Source organism: Nycticebus coucang, chromosome 2, assembly GCF_027406575.1.
Source record: "Nycticebus coucang isolate mNycCou1 chromosome 2, mNycCou1.pri, whole genome shotgun sequence".
Lineage (NCBI taxonomy): Eukaryota > Metazoa > Chordata > Mammalia > Primates > Lorisidae > Nycticebus > Nycticebus coucang.
Window position 1 is genome coordinate 103,704,796 of NC_069781.1, and position 17,947 is coordinate 103,722,742.

Genomic DNA, 17,947 nt, shown 5'->3' on the forward strand with positions numbered 1-17,947 from the left:
GAGTTAAGAGGTTGCTGTGAGCCGTGTGACGCCACGGCACTCTACCTGAGGGCGGTATAGTGAGACTCTGTCTCTACAAAAAAAAAACAAACAAACAAACAAAGACACCAATGTTTCAATGCATTCAGAATAGCCGGCTCTCCTCAGAGCAGTGGGGTCCATGGTGGTCATGATCAGCCTCATGGCCAGTGTCTCCCACCACAGAGCATCTCTTTCAAGGCCCCTTCTGGTCTTTTCAGTATCTATGGACACATATCAGGGGCCTAAGGCAGTTCTCAGAGCCCATGAAAGACCCTCACTGGCCCCTCAAACAACATAAAGGCCTCAACTTCCCACTGGAGGAGCAGCTTAGCATCTGATCAAATCACTAATCTCAGTGAGACAGTCTGTGCCTCAGCCACAGAGGACTCAGTGTGGCCAATTCCAGCACTTCTCTCCACTTGGCTTTTCTTTGCAATTCCCCAAATGAAAGGGTTTTTATTTAAGCCATGTTACTCATCATCTTCCCTGTCCTCTCGTGTTTCCAAGGTGCCAGAATTGTGACTTCTAAATAAGTCCCAAAGGGATAGAGGACAGCTGTTAGAACAAGAATGCTGGGTTCCTGCCCACAAAGAGACCACACTTTCTCCATCACACCCACACCCTTCCACCACCCACCCGAGTCCAGTCAATGGTCTACACCCCAGACTGCTGTGTCAGTTTCATTTGCAATTTTGTCACTTACCTTAACATGCTCTAAAGTAATGACAAGTGCCTTGCTAAAAATACTTAGTACAGAACTAGGTAAGATGAAACAGTAGGAAAGAATAGGAAATGTAAAAATTCAAAAGTCCAAAACTTGGCTCATCTCACAAAAGTCCAAGTTCTTACTTCATTTCAAAGAAAGCAAAAGCACAAAGGCACAGGTGCAGATTCCAGATGCCATGTTCATGAGAAGTCACTGAGAAGTACACCGAGTTCCTTCTCCGAAATGCCTTGGCACCCACGGCATACGTGGCTGGGAGATAAAGAGCCACACAGGCCTCAGCTCCATGCATGGTGACAACCCTCCACATTGCTGTCTGTCCACAGTCACTCAGGTGGAAAGAAGACCCGAGTTCCTTCTAGACAACTTTAAATTACTGATTTTATAATGAGTACATCTGTGTTTTAGGTCAAAATAAAATGTTTACAGTAGGCATCCTCCTAAAAGTTTGATGACACTGTTGAGAGTGAATGATACCATCTGCCCAGCCCAGTGAGGAAAAGTTTGATGACATTGTTGAGATTGAATGATACCATCTGTCCAACCCGATGAGGATAGTGACAAGGTAGTCACTTAAAAAGAACCAGAGCTAAAGCCTGCAGAACTCCCTTTCTGGCACTGTAACAATGCTGAGATGAGGGAAGACCTCCAGGCTCCCTCAAAAGGATAAAGGGATGGCTGCTTAGAAAGACAAAGGAACACCAGCCTGGCTGTCCCCTCATCCCTCGAGTGCCAGACCCCACCAACAGGTCATCAAGTGAAGTTCAAACAGGGAATATAGCGGCTGGCCCCACGTGGTGTTCAGTACCAAGAGGACTTGGTCTCCAGAAGCAAGGTGGCCCTTATGAACTTTAAGGCTCCTCCAGTATTCAGAAGTAACATCTGAAGGAACGAGGGAAGCGGGCTCTATCCCACTGACTCTGAACACTCACACCCACTGGGCTGGGCCAGGAGGCAGGGCAGGTATACACTGTCTCTGTCTCCCTAACTCCTCAGGGGGGCTGGTTTTGTCTTGTCCCATGACAAAGAGGACAGAAACACCCTGTTATGCCCAACTTGCTGAAACATTTTCTCACAGGGTCTTGGGTGGCCCCTGCCAAGTGGCTACACTGAGACACCCATGTGCCTGGAATGTGATCCGTGCCCACTTTCCTATCACACCAGAGTCCAGCATCTGTCCTGTCAGGACATGTTCACTTGGAGCAAAAGCAAGCTTTGTTTTACCCTGGAAGGTGTCTTAATGCAGAGAAGACGTGCCAATAGGTGATCTTGTGAGCTGAGTCCTGTTCTCAGTGGGTTCATTTACTGTGAACCTTGGAAGTGAGTAAAAACAAAGCCAAACCCAGAGCCGGAGTACTCACTACTGAAGACACTCCTGATCCTGTCCCTGCCCTTGGAGCAGTCCGCCCCAGCCACCCCTGCTGAGACTCCCACATCTCCCATAGCCAACAAGTGCCATAGCCACCCAAGTACTCCCTCCAAGGGCAAGGCCTAAAATCTACAAGACCAGAGACACTCCCATTCAGAAAAAACAAGCCAAGGTTGGCCAGGGTGGCAGCATTTCTGGCAAACCTCATCTCAAAGAATGGCCTTTCTTCAAGGAGGAAACTGGCCATCAGCACAGACACCATCCACGGGACATGCCGGTGCAAGAACTGCATGAGTCTTCCTCAAAAAGGGAAACCATTCCCTCCACACATCCCTAATGCCACAGCGGTGCCGAGCACAGGCCAGAAGTGAAGGTGCATCCTCGGCAGCCAAGCAGGACTACAGGATCTGCTGAGAGGACAACCTCAGGCAACAGGTGGCCCTGGGCTGGTGCCCGGGTCTTCCCACAGAATGGGAGCAAGAAGCACTAATGCCAAGGGGCCCCTCACAGCCCCTAAAGTTCTACTGAGCAGCCAGGGCCCTCCCTGAGTCTGGGAAACAGCCCTTAGAGTGGCCAAGACTCATTCAAAGGTGCCCTGGAGGGCAGACAGCAAAGCCATCCCTTCAGGTTCAGCCTCATGGGATGCTGCTGAAATGCCCTCACCAAGCAGGAGCCACCAGGGGGGCCAGGCAGAGGCAGGTCCAATGAGGGGTGGTCACATGGTATCTCTGAACCCCACACTTCTCAGCCATGAAAGTGGAAGTGCAGCATCTGCACCGCAGCAGGACACGAGACGAGCATCTAGAGACTGACTGTACAGGGTTATCACTAAGCACAAAGGCCGAGAGACCAGTGGGAAGTTGGCATTATTGATACAAGATGGACCCATGAATTCAACAACATGAAGAAAAATCACTTACCCCACAATGAACATAATTCTCCCCCAAAAATTCTTTCATGACATTTTTGCCAAAATCCACTATGTTCTGCAGGTGCTGAAATATCTCTTCCGAGGTCTGTAAGAGACAAGAGCAGGGCAGCCACAGTTGCAGGATCTCCTAACAGCACCCCACTGAACGGGGAAGAACTAAAGTCACAAGCAGTGGTACTTCCCAGCCACGAGCAGGTGGCAGCCCTGGGACTCAGAGGAAGGTCTCTCTTCTGTCCTCTAAGATACCACGTGACTTTGGAGGGTCATAGTCTAAGGCCCATACTTATCTCATCCCACAGGCCCCACGTGTACCTTCTGAGGAAATTCTCACATCCAAAAGATATCAGGTGTTTAGATTTTACTCTTTAGTCTCTAACTGTAGAATAAAACATTCTCTCCCAAATCAGAGGTTCTTAAAAGAGTTGAAAAGGTAGTAAAGCCTTCAGTGAGACATAAAATCACCCCCACATCCCTAACTTTCCCAAAGGTAAGAAGTCTAAAGGGTCAATGGTAGCCTACTCCCAGGACATGTCCAAAAAGCCTGGACTGGTGGCATCCCATTGTGCCCTGTGGGTCTGTCTACATTCATGAGGTCTCATCTAGGGCAGCCCTGGAAGTGCCCAGCACCTGCTCTCACTCAGAAAGGTCCTCAAACTGAGGATCAGCCTGTATCCCATAGTCCCTGGAGAATTCAATGGCCAACCCAGCTTTGCCCTCATGGCCACAGCATGTGCAGATGTCCTGTGGCTTGTGGAACAGGATCAGGTCATCACCAAGCCCAACAAAAAACCCAGAACACACTCAATGGCCCAGTAGAGCTGTGGTCACAGCTTCTGACAAAAAACACACCCCAGGCAACAAAAGAATGACATTCTCATCTACACTGATAATGTAGTGTGTCACATTATGCCATAGATGGGAGAAATAGAGCAAGCTGGTGTCCAGGCAGACAGCTTCATCAGTCCACACAGGAGGAGCTGGCCGGAATCCACAGTAGCCGGACCTCTGGGGATCTGAGCTGAGTGTGGTTTGGGCTCTGAGTTCACTGAATGGGGGGAAAAGGCGGACTGAGGAGGCTGGAGGCAGCTTCAGAGACTCAGTGCTTCCACAGGATGTGTTCCGCAGAAACAGAGACACCCGTGACCACTTCTCTTCCACAGCTGAGGCAGGAACAACAGGATGCTGGGGCCTTCCATCCTCCTTCACCTGCCCACTCTTCCCACACTCACCATGGCCCCACCCAACAACAGCACCCCATGGCCTCCTGCCCTTTATTTTTTGTTGAGACAGAGTCTCACTGGGTAGGGTGTCATGTCGTCATAGCTCACAGCAACCTCAAACTCTTGTGTTCAAGAGATCCTCTGGCCTCAGCCTCCCCCAGAAGCTGAGACTATAGGTGTCCACAACAATGCCCAGCTAGTTTTTCTATTTTTAGTAGAAATGTGGTCTCATTGATCCTCAGGCTGGTCTCAAACTCATGAGCTCAGGGGATTCACCAACTTTGCCCTCCCAGAGTGTTGAGATTACAGGCGTGAGCCACTGCACCTGGCTCCCCTGCCCTCTTCTATGAAGTAAACCCTGGGCACAGCACAGGATTTACTTCAGGATGGGCTTCTGGCTCCACCCACCATTGTCCCCTGGACTCTCTTTCTCTTACCTCCACCCTCACACACCCTCCTGAGACAGGACTCAGCAATCCCAGCTCCTGCTATCCCTCCTTGTAGCCACCTCAACTTGATCAGCCTGCCTCCCACTGTGGACAGCCACCCTCCCAGAAGCACCCTCAGTTTGGCCACATGTGCCCCCTCACAGAACCTACACACAAAGAGTAGAAAAAGGCTGTGGACACAGGGAGCCTATAACTAGGTATTTATTTCTGTGACCAACATTTATATAAAGCCTCAACTTGGTGGACAGAATCATGGCAGCAATGGTTTTCTGCAGGTAGTCCATGGTATTTGCTTGGATGACTCAGCAAACAAACCTAATGAGCTATCTGATCTTGCCTGCTGCAACTTTTAACAGATTGTCTATCATAGCACTGTAGGTGCTATCTTCATAGATATAATTGCATAGATGGGGAAACTGAGGCAACAGGTACCTTGGCAAGGCAAAGCTGAGTCCTGATCCTAGGGTCTTCTCCACAAGCAGGGACCTCAGAAAAGGACCTGCACATTGGGTCAGGGCACCTCCTGGCTCAGTGCTAAACAGACCTGCCACAGTGATATACAGTGACACCAAGGACCAAAGTGCTGAGGCCTAGCAGATTTTGGACACACCACTCTCTACACTAAATGCTTGCACTGGGCGGCGCCTGTGGCTCAGTGAGTAGGGCACTGGCCCCATATACTGAAGGTGGTAGGTTCGAACCCAGCCCCGGCCAAACTGCAAAAAAATAGCCAGGCATTGTGGCAGGCGCCTGTGGTCCCAGCTATTCGGGAGGCTGAGGCAAGAGAATCACCTAGGCCCAGGAGTTGGAGGTTGCTGTGAGCTGTGATGCCAAAGCACTCTACTGAGGGCTACAAAGTGAGATTCTGTCTCTAAAAAAAAAAAAACTAAATGCTTGCATTGTATTTAAATTTCTATAATTAACATTAAGTATAATTACCATCATATATAAGTATAATTAGCATTAATACTTCTACATCAGAAAAAAAATCAAAGTTTTCTTTTTCTTTAAGACAGAGTCTCTGTGGCCCTGGCTAGAGTGCCATGGCATCATAGCTCACAGCAACCTCAAACTCTTGGGCTCAAGTGATTCTCTTGCCTCAGCCTCCTGCGTAGCTGGGACTAACATCTAGCTATTTTTAGAGACGGGGGTCTCGAATCCATAAGCTCAGGCAATCTACCTGCCTCAGCCTCCCAGAGTGCTAGGATTATAGGCAAGAGCCACCATGCCGGCCAACTTTTCTTTATTGTTTTTTTTTTTTTTTTTTTTTTTTTTCCAGTTTTCTTAAATAAATGTTGTGACCAGGCAGAAACCTATCAATCTTACCTTTTTCCTATTTGGAGGAAACTTCAGAAAACGCAGCACAACACAGCGCTATTGGAAGATAAAATAAAGTATGATTAGTACTGGCCCAAAGCTTAGGCATAGGGGTCTGTGGTATGGAGAAGGGGGCTGGATCAGCTTGGAGGGTCCTGTCATCAGCAGACAAAGCTCATAGCAAGGCCCCACAGTAAGGAGGCTTTGAAGCCCCTAGGGAGGGGGAGACAAAGTGTGCTGGGTGGCAGCAAAACCAGGAGAATCTATAGCCTTTGACCCACCAGGCTGTTCCCAGGAAATGATCTTAAGAAAATAATTAAGGAATCATAAAAGACTTTAGCTACTTTGTATAAAAACACAGTTTCAATTCCAAATAAAATGTAAACAACCTAAATGTCCAATATTGAGATGTTTAGATACATCGGGGATACCTTTCAAACATGGAATACCATGCAGTCATTTACAAGAAAATAAGGAAGATCAATATTTACAGACACAGATGCGCAGTCATCACATATTGATAACTGAAAAATGTTATATAATAGGGCTTATGTTAATAAAATGAACTCATTTTCATAAAAAGAAAAATATATACATACATACACATGTATAGGCATAATTCCATTTACATAAAGTTCAAGACAGGTAAGATGGAGCCCTTAAGCTCACCGTAGGATATGCGGGAACAGTCTCCAAGGAAGGTTCTAAAAGAGAAGGGTTTTGGGATTATGTGTCCACTTACATTGTGAGAATTAGGCTATACTATTATTATCTGAGCACTTTTCTGTAAGTATGTTACACGTTAAGTTTTTAAAATAAAAATGTTAAAGTGTATGATCTGTTTGTACGAAAAAGTCTGAAAAGACATTCAGCACAAGTTTAATCAATGATCACAATAATTTTTAAATTTCTACTCAATTTAAATATTCCAGGGGCCAGGCACAGTGGCTAAGGCCGGTAATCCTAGCACTCTAGGAGGCCAAGGTGGGTGGATTGCCTGAGTTCATGAGTTCAAAACCAGCCTGAACGAGAGTAAGACCTCATCTCTAAAAATGGCTAGGTGTTGTGGTGGGTGCCTGTAGTCCTAGCTACTTTGGAGGCTGAGGCAAGAGAATTGCTTGAGCCCAGGAGTTTGAGGTTGCTGTGAGCTGTGATGTCATAGCACTCTACAAGGGTGACAAGGTGAGAGTCTGTCTCAAAAAAAAAAAAACTACATATATATACACACACACATATATATATTCCAATTTTTTTAATGGCTAAAAGAAATACATTGTACTATGGTCCCAGCTACTTGGGAGGCTGAGGCAAGAGAACTGCTTAAGCTCAAGAATTTGAGATTGCTATGATCTGAGATGCTATGGCACTCTACTGAGGGCAACATAATAAAACTCTGTCTCAAAAAAAAAAAAATACATCTTAAAAACATACATTATGTGTGAGAAGGAGAATGTGCCTAGGAAGGGAGCTATCCCTTGCAAGGGTGGGAGGTCAGATGCTATCAGGAGGATAAAACACAGGATAAAACCTGGGCAGGGGTGGGAGGCAGCAGGACGCATTGGAGAGGGCTTAGAACATGCCAGACCAAAAGAAGCCTAAAGAGCAACAAAGGTCTACAGAAACCAAATAGACTTCTCCACCAACCCCACATGGGCCCACTCAGACAATACACACTACTCATCTTAAAACCTAGTTGTCCCTGTTTGGGCCTTACCAAGTTCCAATTCCCAGTCGGTGCTATGCACCTGGTTTATCACTAATCTGCTGGATAGCTGCCCCCTCCTTGAGCCCCAAGCCTAGACATGTGAAAGCCATGGTCAATGACATGCATGTTGCTGCTGTCCCCTCTCCAAAGTCCAAAGTAGACATCAACCCTCAGTCATAGGAACCAACCGGGTAAGGATCATTTTAATAGAACTATAATTCCATCAACAGTCAAGAGAAGACAGAAGCTGATCTATAGAAATGATAATTCTAAACAACTTTTTAGAAACTCACCCTCCTAAAAGTATATCCACGCCTCACCTGGACAGGATGGTGCTATTTTGATCAAGAGTGTGCCTGATCAGTTCCTCCAACAATTAGGCACCAAATACAGCACACCACTAACAGCTGGCGGGCATTCAACAACTCACTACCAACAATGTATAACTGCAATTTCGGGATACTGACAAATTTACTCGGGTGAGCCTGGTCACGCTTGAAATTAGCACAATGAGAAAATATACTAAGCCCCCAATCAGCATAGAATGACCCATGCTGCCAACGGCAAAAGCTCTCATTCTGTCATTCACACAAGGCAATCTGCACCACCCATGTGAGCGTACCTACTCACCCACCAGACTTCACATACAGAGTCCTCCGGCATCTAGAAGAAAGCAAGGTCTCTTTTGATTTTCCAGGGGACTAATAAGCTGCACAATAGACTTAGGTGGGTAAGCCATCCTGAGCAGGGTGATGCCAGGACAATACTCACAAGTTTTTTCTCATAGCAGGAATCTCCCTCTGCAGCCTCAGGGAAGGAGTTCTGTGGGCCCATGAAAAGAAATGTCAACTATGGGAGTACAGGAACCCCTCACCTGGCTGCATTCCATAGTAATACCGCCTCAGATATCCAAAGTCCTACGTCACCGTGTTCCTAGTGAAGGCAGGAAAAACAGAACTTTTCTGTTCATTTACTAACAGAAATTACAGATTTTCTTTGCATTATTATTACACACAAAGAAAACCATTAACATCAAGTATTAGTTAATCCAGAAAGCCATTGTCTAATCTATCTAGAAGAAAATTAAAAAAAAAAAAAGAAAATTGTACAGGGTGGTGCCTATGGCTCAGTGAGTTGGGCACCGGCCCCATATACCAAGGGTGGTGAGTTCAAACCCAGCCCCAACCAAACTGCAACAACTACAAAACAAACAAACAAACAAAAATTGTACAGCATTACATAAAGAAAAATCATATACAGGTCACAGGAGAACAAGCCAACAGAACCAAAGTAACTGTAGAGCTTAGTGCTCACTCCTTCTTGCCAATAATAAGCACCATCACTATTCACATTAGCACTTATTAATATCAACAATAATTATTACTGCAGGTAATAACAAAAGTCAGCAAATGCTGAGCATGTCAGGCCCCAGGCTATACTCCTAAGCTCCATCATCTCCTCACCTCTCCCTTCAAGGTGGGCAATTCAAGTCCCAGTTTACAGAATGAGGAAAGCAAGACTGTATGAGGACAGATAAAAATCACGTCTCAGAGGGTGGCGCCTGTGGCTCAAAGGAGTAGGGCACCGGCCCCATATACCAGAGGTGGCAGGTTGAAACCCAGCCCCGGCCAAAAACTGTAAAAAAAAAAAATCACATCTCAGAGATCCAGGTCTGCCTCAACAGCCAGCCCAAGCTCGGCCTGGAGACAAGCCTGAGATCCAGGCCTTGACTCCAAAGGTCAGAACTTCAAGGAAGGCCTGGGCCCTGGGGAGGCTCCCCGACTTTCAAAGGGTTAGTCTCCTTGCTTCTGCTGAGTCACCTGTCACGGGCTGGGGGTGCCCAATGGACAGCTGCTCTCCAGCTCTGCATTCCCAGCCCTACCCTCTCATTTCCATCAGAGGGGCTTAGCCACCACCTCCCTGCTGTCACTTACAGGAAATCTCCTGCTTTCCCTTCCCATTAGGGAGCTAGAACCTTAACCAACTGAGAAGGTCTGAATGTAGTGGTATGTCCATTTCAAGGGAAACTATGCTTTCTCCAGCCACTCATTTACCACCCAAAAACTTACCAGAAACCCACCAACCCACCCTCAGGGGAACTGAAGTATCAGCTTAAAAAGCCAATTTTAATCAGTACCAATGCTCAGACACTTTTCACTTGCCTACCCTGCACAGCTACTGGCAACTGCTCCATGTGACAGGCCCAGCAAGGTAGGGCTGGCTAAGGTAGTGGTCCTCAAGATACCAGGCAGAAGGCTTTGGGGACACAAAGGCCACAGGGCCCCAAAACCCATGCAGGTAGATGGCAGAGAACAGGTGAAAAATCAACACCATACCAGGTGTCATTAGCAGAAAGACACAAGGAGTCCAAGAGGCACCCAGGTTGGAGGAAAGGGTTGGACGCAGCCGCCCCTTCCCACAAAGAAGCCCACCCACCAGGCTCCAAGCTCCTGTCAGCTCACCAGTTCTGGACAAAATGTTCTTCCTTTTAAATCAAGTATCAGAAAATAGATGTTTAAATTCTACCTTTTTCTTAAAGTTTAGGATAAAATGCTAAACGTGAAGAAAAAGAAGTAAGATTAGGAGGAAGGGGGCGGCGCCTGTGGCTCAGTCGGTAAGGCGCCGGCCCAATATACCGAGGGTGGCGGGTTCAAACCCGGCCCCGGCCAAACTGCAACCAAAAAATAGCTGGGCGTTGTGGCGGGCGCCTGTAGTCCCAGCTACTTGGGAGGCTGAGGCAAGAGAATCGCTTAAGCCCAGGAGTTGGAGGTTGCTGTGAGCTGTGTGAGGCCACGGCACTCTACCGAGGGCCATAAAGTGAGACTCTGTCTCTAGAAAAAAAAAAAAAAAAAAAAGATTAGGAGGAAGGAACTTCCCTTGGTAGTCTAATGGCTATGGTTAAAATCTTATTTTTTAAAAAATTAAAATTAAAAAAAAAATGGAGGAACTTGATGTCTCAGTCTGAGGGCTGGGGTATTTCTTAATGAGAGGACACTTAACCGAAACCCAAGCCACGCCCTTCTATCTTGGTCACAGGGAAGCTCACACCTTGGAAAACTAGTTGAGAATCAAGGATTTTAACAAGCTGTAAGTCAATCAACAGGAAGAACAAGAGGAATGACTGTCCCCCGCCTCACACACACACACACACACACACACACACACACACACGAGCATACTAAATAACCTTAGAATGTAAAAAGTTAAGGGATACAGCTCATCACTTATAAAAGTAAAAGTAACAAAAAGGCTTATCACCTGCAGCTCAAGCGGCTAAGGCACCAGCCACATACACCAGAGCTGGCGGGTTTGAATCTAGTCCAGGCCTGCCAAACAATGACAACTACAACCAAAAAATAGCCAGGCGCTATGGCAGGCACCTGTAGTCCCAGCTACTTGGGAGGCTGAGGCAAGAGACTCGCTTAAGCCCATAAGTTGGAGGTTGCTGTGAGCTGTGATGCCATAGCACTCTACCCAGGGCAACAGCTTGAGGCTCTGTCTCAAAAAAATAAATAAATATAAATAAAAGTAGCAAAAAAAATACTTTGATAAAAATTGTTCAGGGTTTGGCTCGGTGCCTATAGTTCAGCGGCCAGGGCACCAGCCACATACACTGGAGCTGGTGGGTTTAAATCCAGCCCAGGCCTACCAAACAATAGGGACAACTGCAACCAAAAAATAGCCAGGTGTTGTGGCGAGCACCTATAGTCCTAGCTACTTGGGAGGCTGAGGCAAGAGAATCTCTTAAGCCCAAGAGCTTGAGGTTGCTGTGAGCTGTGACGCCACAGCACTCTCCCAAAGGCAACGTAGTGACACTATCTCAAAAAAAAAAAATTGTCCAGAGCTTCAGCGGGTCCAAGACTACAGCAAGAGAGTACGTAGCATGGCCATGTGGAAAGCACTCTGTAATATATGCCAAATGGCCTGATCTACCTGAGAACCCAAAATACAAAGACAATGGGCAAAGCCCAACCACATGGATCAAATACCAGATCGGGAAGACCCTGACTACCTTTCCCAGATGTGCACGAAGGATTTTCTACATGTTTATGCTGTATAATTACGTAAAAAACGCTGCACACAGAAACAAGTGCGTAGTATTCTCAATCACTCAATAAAAGCATATATAATCATGTGCTCTGTAACAATCTTTCACTCAAAGATGAACTACATATATGACAGTGGTACCTTAAGATCATAATATTGTATTTTTACTGCACCTTTTCTATGTTTAGATACAAAAACTTCCCATTGTGTCACAACTGCCTACAGTATACAGTACAGTACAGTACAGTAACATGCTGTGTAGTTTTGTAGCCCAGGAACAACACTACAGGAACATCATACAGCCTAGGTATATAGTAGGCTTTACAATATAAACTTGACGTTGGCACAACACGAAATCACCTAACGACACACTTCTCCAAACACATCCCTGTTGTTAAGGGATATGTGAAAGTAATTAGCAAAATACTAGAAGAAAGTACACCAAAGTTTTAACAAGTTGTTTTAGGAAATATTTGGTGTTTTTTACTTCCTTCCTTCTGATACTGTACATTCTCAGAGGAATGAAGTAATAACTGGTATTAAATAAAAAGTTACAAAAAACAAGACTTTAAAAGGGACATCTGCCAATGTGAAGCCTCAGAGAGGGACCTTATGGGTGGAATTAAGGATACAAACCAGAGAGCCTCTTGGGAAAGACAAGGGGAGACCTTCTTAGCACCCACAGGGCACTCTCTTTGGGGAGTAGGGGATGTCACATACTGAATCAGCTGTCTCAAAGACTCCTGTCAAAGGACAGGGGCTGAAGTCAAAGCTCCCAGGAGACAGAGGGGAGCTGTGACCCTGCCTGAATTCTGACCAAGAAAGAGGAAATATATGGCAGGGGAAACTGGTCATGTCACCTTAGAAGACATTACAGAGAGGAAAGCTAGACCCAAACCAACAAACGCACTCACATATCAGGTAGGCCACCATCACAGGGCTGAAAATTACCAAAGGGATAGAGTTTGGAAATAAACAAATCTAACCACACAACTGTAAATATAAATAAAAAATCAATAAAGTGAGAGCAACATGCAAAACTCTCCAATGAGCTCAGATGTGACAAGAAAGAAATTCACCATGAAAGAAGCCACATCAGCTGTAGTAGCCCTAAAAATACCGTTATATATCTCATATGCAGAATAGGTCACTGACTTTTAAAAATGCTAGCAACAGAAAGTTAGGACTATTTCAATTAAGTCCAAGTGAAAATTAAAGAAGGGAGTGGCCCAGGGTTTGGGCATATCTCATATGTTTGGAAGAAAACAGAGAACATGAACTCTCATGGGTGTCCAGCACCTAGAGTAGGAAGTGTGACTGACACATTACAAGATGGGACAGTTGCTTTCCGTTTGAACTATTATAAATAATTCTGTAATAGATATCATTGAGTGTAAGATCTTCATTGACATTCTAATTATCTCCTCAGAATGGAATAGCAGAACAGAAATTAGTAGATCACAGAGTATCAACTTTTAAAAATTAATGTTTTTTCCTGATTATACTACATTCTAATTCATCGAAGGAAATTTAGAAAATAGAAAAAACAAAAAAAGGTAAAAATAAAGTATGATATTACCACAGTCATAACCACTTATAACATTTTGATATATCTTCTCTCAATCAATTTGTAGTTACAGTCACACTACACATCTTTTGTAATCTGCTTTTTCCATTTAACATTGCCAATCTTTCTCCACATTACACAGGATATAGCATAATTTACTTAATCCATCCACTATGAAACAACCATCTAAATTATTATAATTTGACATATAAAATAATGCTATATTTTTAAAAAGGAAAAGAAGGCTTGGCACCCATAGCACAGTGGTGAGGGTGCCAGCCACATACACCGAAGTTGGCGGGTTTGAACCTGGCCCAGGACAGCTAAACAACAATGGCAACTGCAACAAAAAATAGCCAGGTGTTGTGGCAGGCACCTGTAGTCCCACTTGGGAGGCTGAGACAAGAGAATTGCTTAAGCCCAAGAGTTTGAGGTTGCTGTGAGCTGTGACGCAACAGTACTCTACCAAGGGCAACACAGTGAGACTCTGTCTCAAAAAAAATAAAAAGGAGGGTGGTGCATGTGGCTCAAAGGAGTAGGGCGCTGGCCCCATATGCCGGAGGTGGCGGGTTCAAGCCCAGCCCCAGCCAAAAACTGCAAATAAATAAATAAAAAGGAAAAGAAGATGATCTGTAATACAAACCAGAAATCCTAAAACACAGATGAGAAGAGAAACGGTGAGAGGGCCGAGCAGAGTTAACTCCTGAATGCTTAAACTTCATACCTCCAAGTCTCAGACAAATACCCTAGGCACCAGGCAGGTACCAGACAGACACCAAAAAGGCACCAAAACAATTTGTAGAAATGATCTAAAGCTCTCAGGCTCTCAAAAAGAGCAACTAGAAATGAGTAGCTTTCTTCATACTCTTGATGAATGTTCTTTGTTGGTAGATCAGTTAAATGACAGTCTTTGATTTCTGCCAATAATAAGGAAAATGTCGGGCGGTGCCTGTGGCTCAGTCGGTAGGGCGCCGGCCCCATATACCGAGGGTGGCGGGTTCAAACCCGGCCCCAGCCAAACTGCAACCAAAAAAATAGCCGGGCGTTGTGGCGGGCGCCTGTAGTCCCAGCTACTCGGGAGGCTGAGGCAAGAGAATCGCTTAAGCCCAGGAGTTGGAGGTTGCTGTGAGCTGTGTGAGGCCACGGCACTCTACCGAGGGCCATAAAGTGAGACTCTGTCTCTACAAAAAAAAAATAATAAGGAAAATGTCACAACAGCTTAGGGTCATGACAGGAGTGGGCCAAGGTGGTTCTGAAGGGGCTCAGTGGCCCGGGCAAGTGCACGAACCAAATCCAAACATACCTAAGAGATGGAACAGCAAACAAGACTTAAAGTGACCTTCATAAGACAGGACGCTAAGCCAAAGTCAACAAACCAAAGGTGAAGGAGCCAAGTGCAGATGCCACACGGGAACGAAATCCTGCAGGGACACATGGAGGGCAGCACATGGGCTTCATGACCTGAAATGAGGCCGCTAGCACAAGTGCCTCACCCTCAGGCTGCAGGGAGGAAAGTGTGTGCCCAGATGGGAAACATCCCTAGCCAAGGAGTCAGTGCCTGGGGCTCCAGACCCCCACCAGGAGACCTGTCCGGCAGAGGGTCTGCGCCACACAAGGCAAGAACACAGTGGGCACTTGGCACCTGGGAAATGGTCAAGTGCACAGCTGTCCCAAATAACAGAATGGGGCCTGACAGGCAAAATCCAAACAGGGAAGCTTGTAAGTGAAAGGATTGGCTATGATTTGCCAGGAACACAGTTAAAATGCCTCTCTATGGAAAGGATGGCCTGCCATTAATCTTCCTGCCCACCCTGAACACACCCTCAACCCCTGTAGCCCACATTTAGCTGCTCCACCCCCAGGCTCCATTTTCTACAAGTCCTGCATGGTACAGAAGGCTCATTCATTCTCATTCTCTCTCTCTGTCTTTCCATGGGGAAGATCATGCTGCCCTAAAGATGCCTGCTCAGGGAAGGTGTGAAGGGAGGTGTGAAGTTTAAGCATTCAGGCAAAAGAAGGATCACCCTGTTTCTTCTAATGCTGCCAGCCAAAGACTATGTAGATCTCCTCATCTAGATCCTTAGCTCTGGCAGGAGGGGCCTCACAGCAGCTGTCTGAACATGCACTGTGTTTTCACACTGGAGAAGGGAAAAGGGCAAAAAGGGGCAGACATGGGACTATTCAATTCTGGGCGCAGCTGACGCCCTCTCACAGAAAGCAATCCTTCCTTCTCTGGAAAAACCTGGCAAAGGTCTCCCTCTCTCTTGGACTGAATGAAGTGGTCTGAGGAATTGAGCAGAGAAGCAGAATGTCTCTGCTCCCACATCTGGCTCCAGACCGGAAGGAGGCTGTGCACATGCTCAGCACCCATGGGTGCAGGGACCCCTCCTGTTCTCCCTCACTTGCCTTCTCTCTATCCCTCTCCTCTCAAACTGCCTTCTGGGGCTCGCTCTCTCCTCCTCAGTCCACAGCAGAGCAGGGGCCCAGGCTCAAAGCTGAAGCCAACCACAGACATCTCTGGGCTGCTCAACACCCAGCACAGTTCACCACTTAACTTGGTGGGAAATGTTTTCTTATGAGACTATTTACAGTGATAATCATCAATTCTACCACAAGCAGCAATGAGCTTAGTAAAGCAAATTTAGACTCATAATATAAAACAAATAGCATGGGCCCAGGACAGCCTAATAACTGTGATGCAATCACAACAATGGGGAGGGCCATGCTGCCCTGAAGATGCCTGCTCAGGGAAGGTGGAAGACACAGGCTTGTTAGGGACAGTGGGGAAAGGATCCAAGTGCCAGATGTGACCTCACCAAAGCCTCTGCCCTTCAAACCCTGGGTGTCATTTTGCTTCCAATCTGGAAATTGCTCCTTCATCTGTCACTACTTTTGAAAATTAATAGACCAGCCCCTGCTAAAAGAAGCCTTTTAAAATGCGGAGATACAACATACAATTTTAGCAAGGAATTGGAAGATGAGTACCTGTTTTAGGAAAGGTTTCAGGCGATCAGCACGGTAACCTGAGACAAAACAGACTCATGCTGCATTAGGGCCTCTTTGCCCAACCTTGGACTACATAAGAGGACAGCTTCAGGTTAGCCTTGTCCATTACTAATTCATCTAAAGACCTTAAGCATGCTCTAATCCCTCCCTTGGCACCTCTCCCTGCCTTCCTCGCACCCCCTCCAACACACCACATTCCTGCGTGGTTCTATCAGACAGCAAAATGTCAAAGAGATCTGGGCCCCCACACAAATCCACATACTTCTCTTGTTGGAGTCACCTTGGGAGTCCTTAGTGCAATTTCTGAAACTCTCATCATCGCTGCACTGAGAAAGGGAAACCCTTCAAATTATAAAAGATTGAGGAGGAGAAACTGTGGGCTCTGCCCCGTTATTAACAGCAGCATGAAGAACAGCAATTCCCTGGTCTCACGAGGCTGAACTCCTTCGGTGCTGGGAGCAAAGCCACCCAGGGCACTTTGCTTCTTCCTCCAGTGCTGCCCAAGTCCTCCGTCTCCGCTAAGCCTCCGCCCCACTACGGCCCGGCAGTAGGGCGGGCACTCCGGCGGGAGACCTCACCGCATGTAGCTGTGCGTGGCACGGACGGGACGGACAGGCGGACACTGGAGGGACAGGGGACCAACCGAGGGAGAGTACTGGGAAAACGGAGAACCGACCCGAGAGTGAAGGAGGATTTCGGGTGGGATGGGGGAAGTACTCGGGAGCTGCTGATGGGTAACCGGATAGAGACCGATCAGGGGGGAGGTAGGTACTGGGTGGGACGCGGAACCGCCCCCAGGGGGCATACTGGTAGGAAGGTGAAGACCTCGCCGTCAGGGTGAGGCCCCGCACCCGTGCAGCCTGTCCGCCGCTCACCTGCGCGTGGGCCACCACCAGGCTCTTGTTGCCTTCGCCGTGGTACCCCCATTCATTCTCGTCCATCTTCCCCTCTTCCATGCCCCAGCGCGGCCCTGGAGCCTCGCCGGCCGGGACGCCGAGAGGACAGCTGAGGGGGCGCCCGCCTCGCTGGGTACTAACCACTGCCGTCGGGGGAGGAGCGCCTGTCAGTAGCAGCCCCAGTTGGACCCGGCCGCTGCGACTCACAGGCGCAAGCCGCCGGAAGCCACGCCCCTAGAGCCTGCCATGGCTGAGCCGGGCAACTTCCGGGTTCTCCCCCACCTTTCATCCACTAACACCGTTGGCGGAAGGGCCGGAAGCCATCTTAGATGCTGGCAGAGTGACTCATTTCCGAAGCGCGGCCTCGGGAACCGGAAAAAAGGTTTCCGGCCTGGGTTCCGGATGTGAAGCTGGCGGGACGAGCGGCGGAGGCTGTTGGGCGCCGGGGAGTGACCCGAGGTACCCATTCCTGCTGGGTGTCAGACGTTCGGTACGCTAAGTTGTGGGACCCAAGCAAAGAGTTTAGAGTCTCTGAGCGTCGGCTTTTGCTTCTGTAGAATGGAATGTGACTCATCGTACATTCATAAGGTTACCTGACTCAGAGTCCCGTGAGGTAGAAAACATTGTCCACACTTCCCACGCGTGGAAACTTGGCTCGGCGAGGCGAGTGTACTCCCCAGTGCCGGTTTTGCCCG

The 17,947-nt window shown here is 47.4% G+C and overlaps 1 protein-coding gene across 1 annotated transcript in view; it reads right to left on the reverse strand.

The window, feature by feature from the left end:
* The window catches only part of IPPK (inositol-pentakisphosphate 2-kinase), a 66,405-nt gene extending 48,813 nt beyond the window's left edge, over positions 1 to 17,592 (reverse strand). The window contains exons 1-3 of the mRNA XM_053577700.1: positions 17,232 to 17,592; positions 6,041 to 6,088; positions 3,035 to 3,130 (exon numbers count right to left, since the gene is read on the reverse strand). Coding sequence (XP_053433675.1) covers positions 3,035 to 3,130; positions 6,041 to 6,088; positions 17,232 to 17,312 — 225 coding nt within the window. The 5' untranslated portion in view covers positions 17,313 to 17,592. The remainder of the gene's footprint in view (positions 1 to 3,034; positions 3,131 to 6,040; positions 6,089 to 17,231) is intronic.
* Between the last annotated feature and the right edge of the window lie 355 nt (positions 17,593 to 17,947).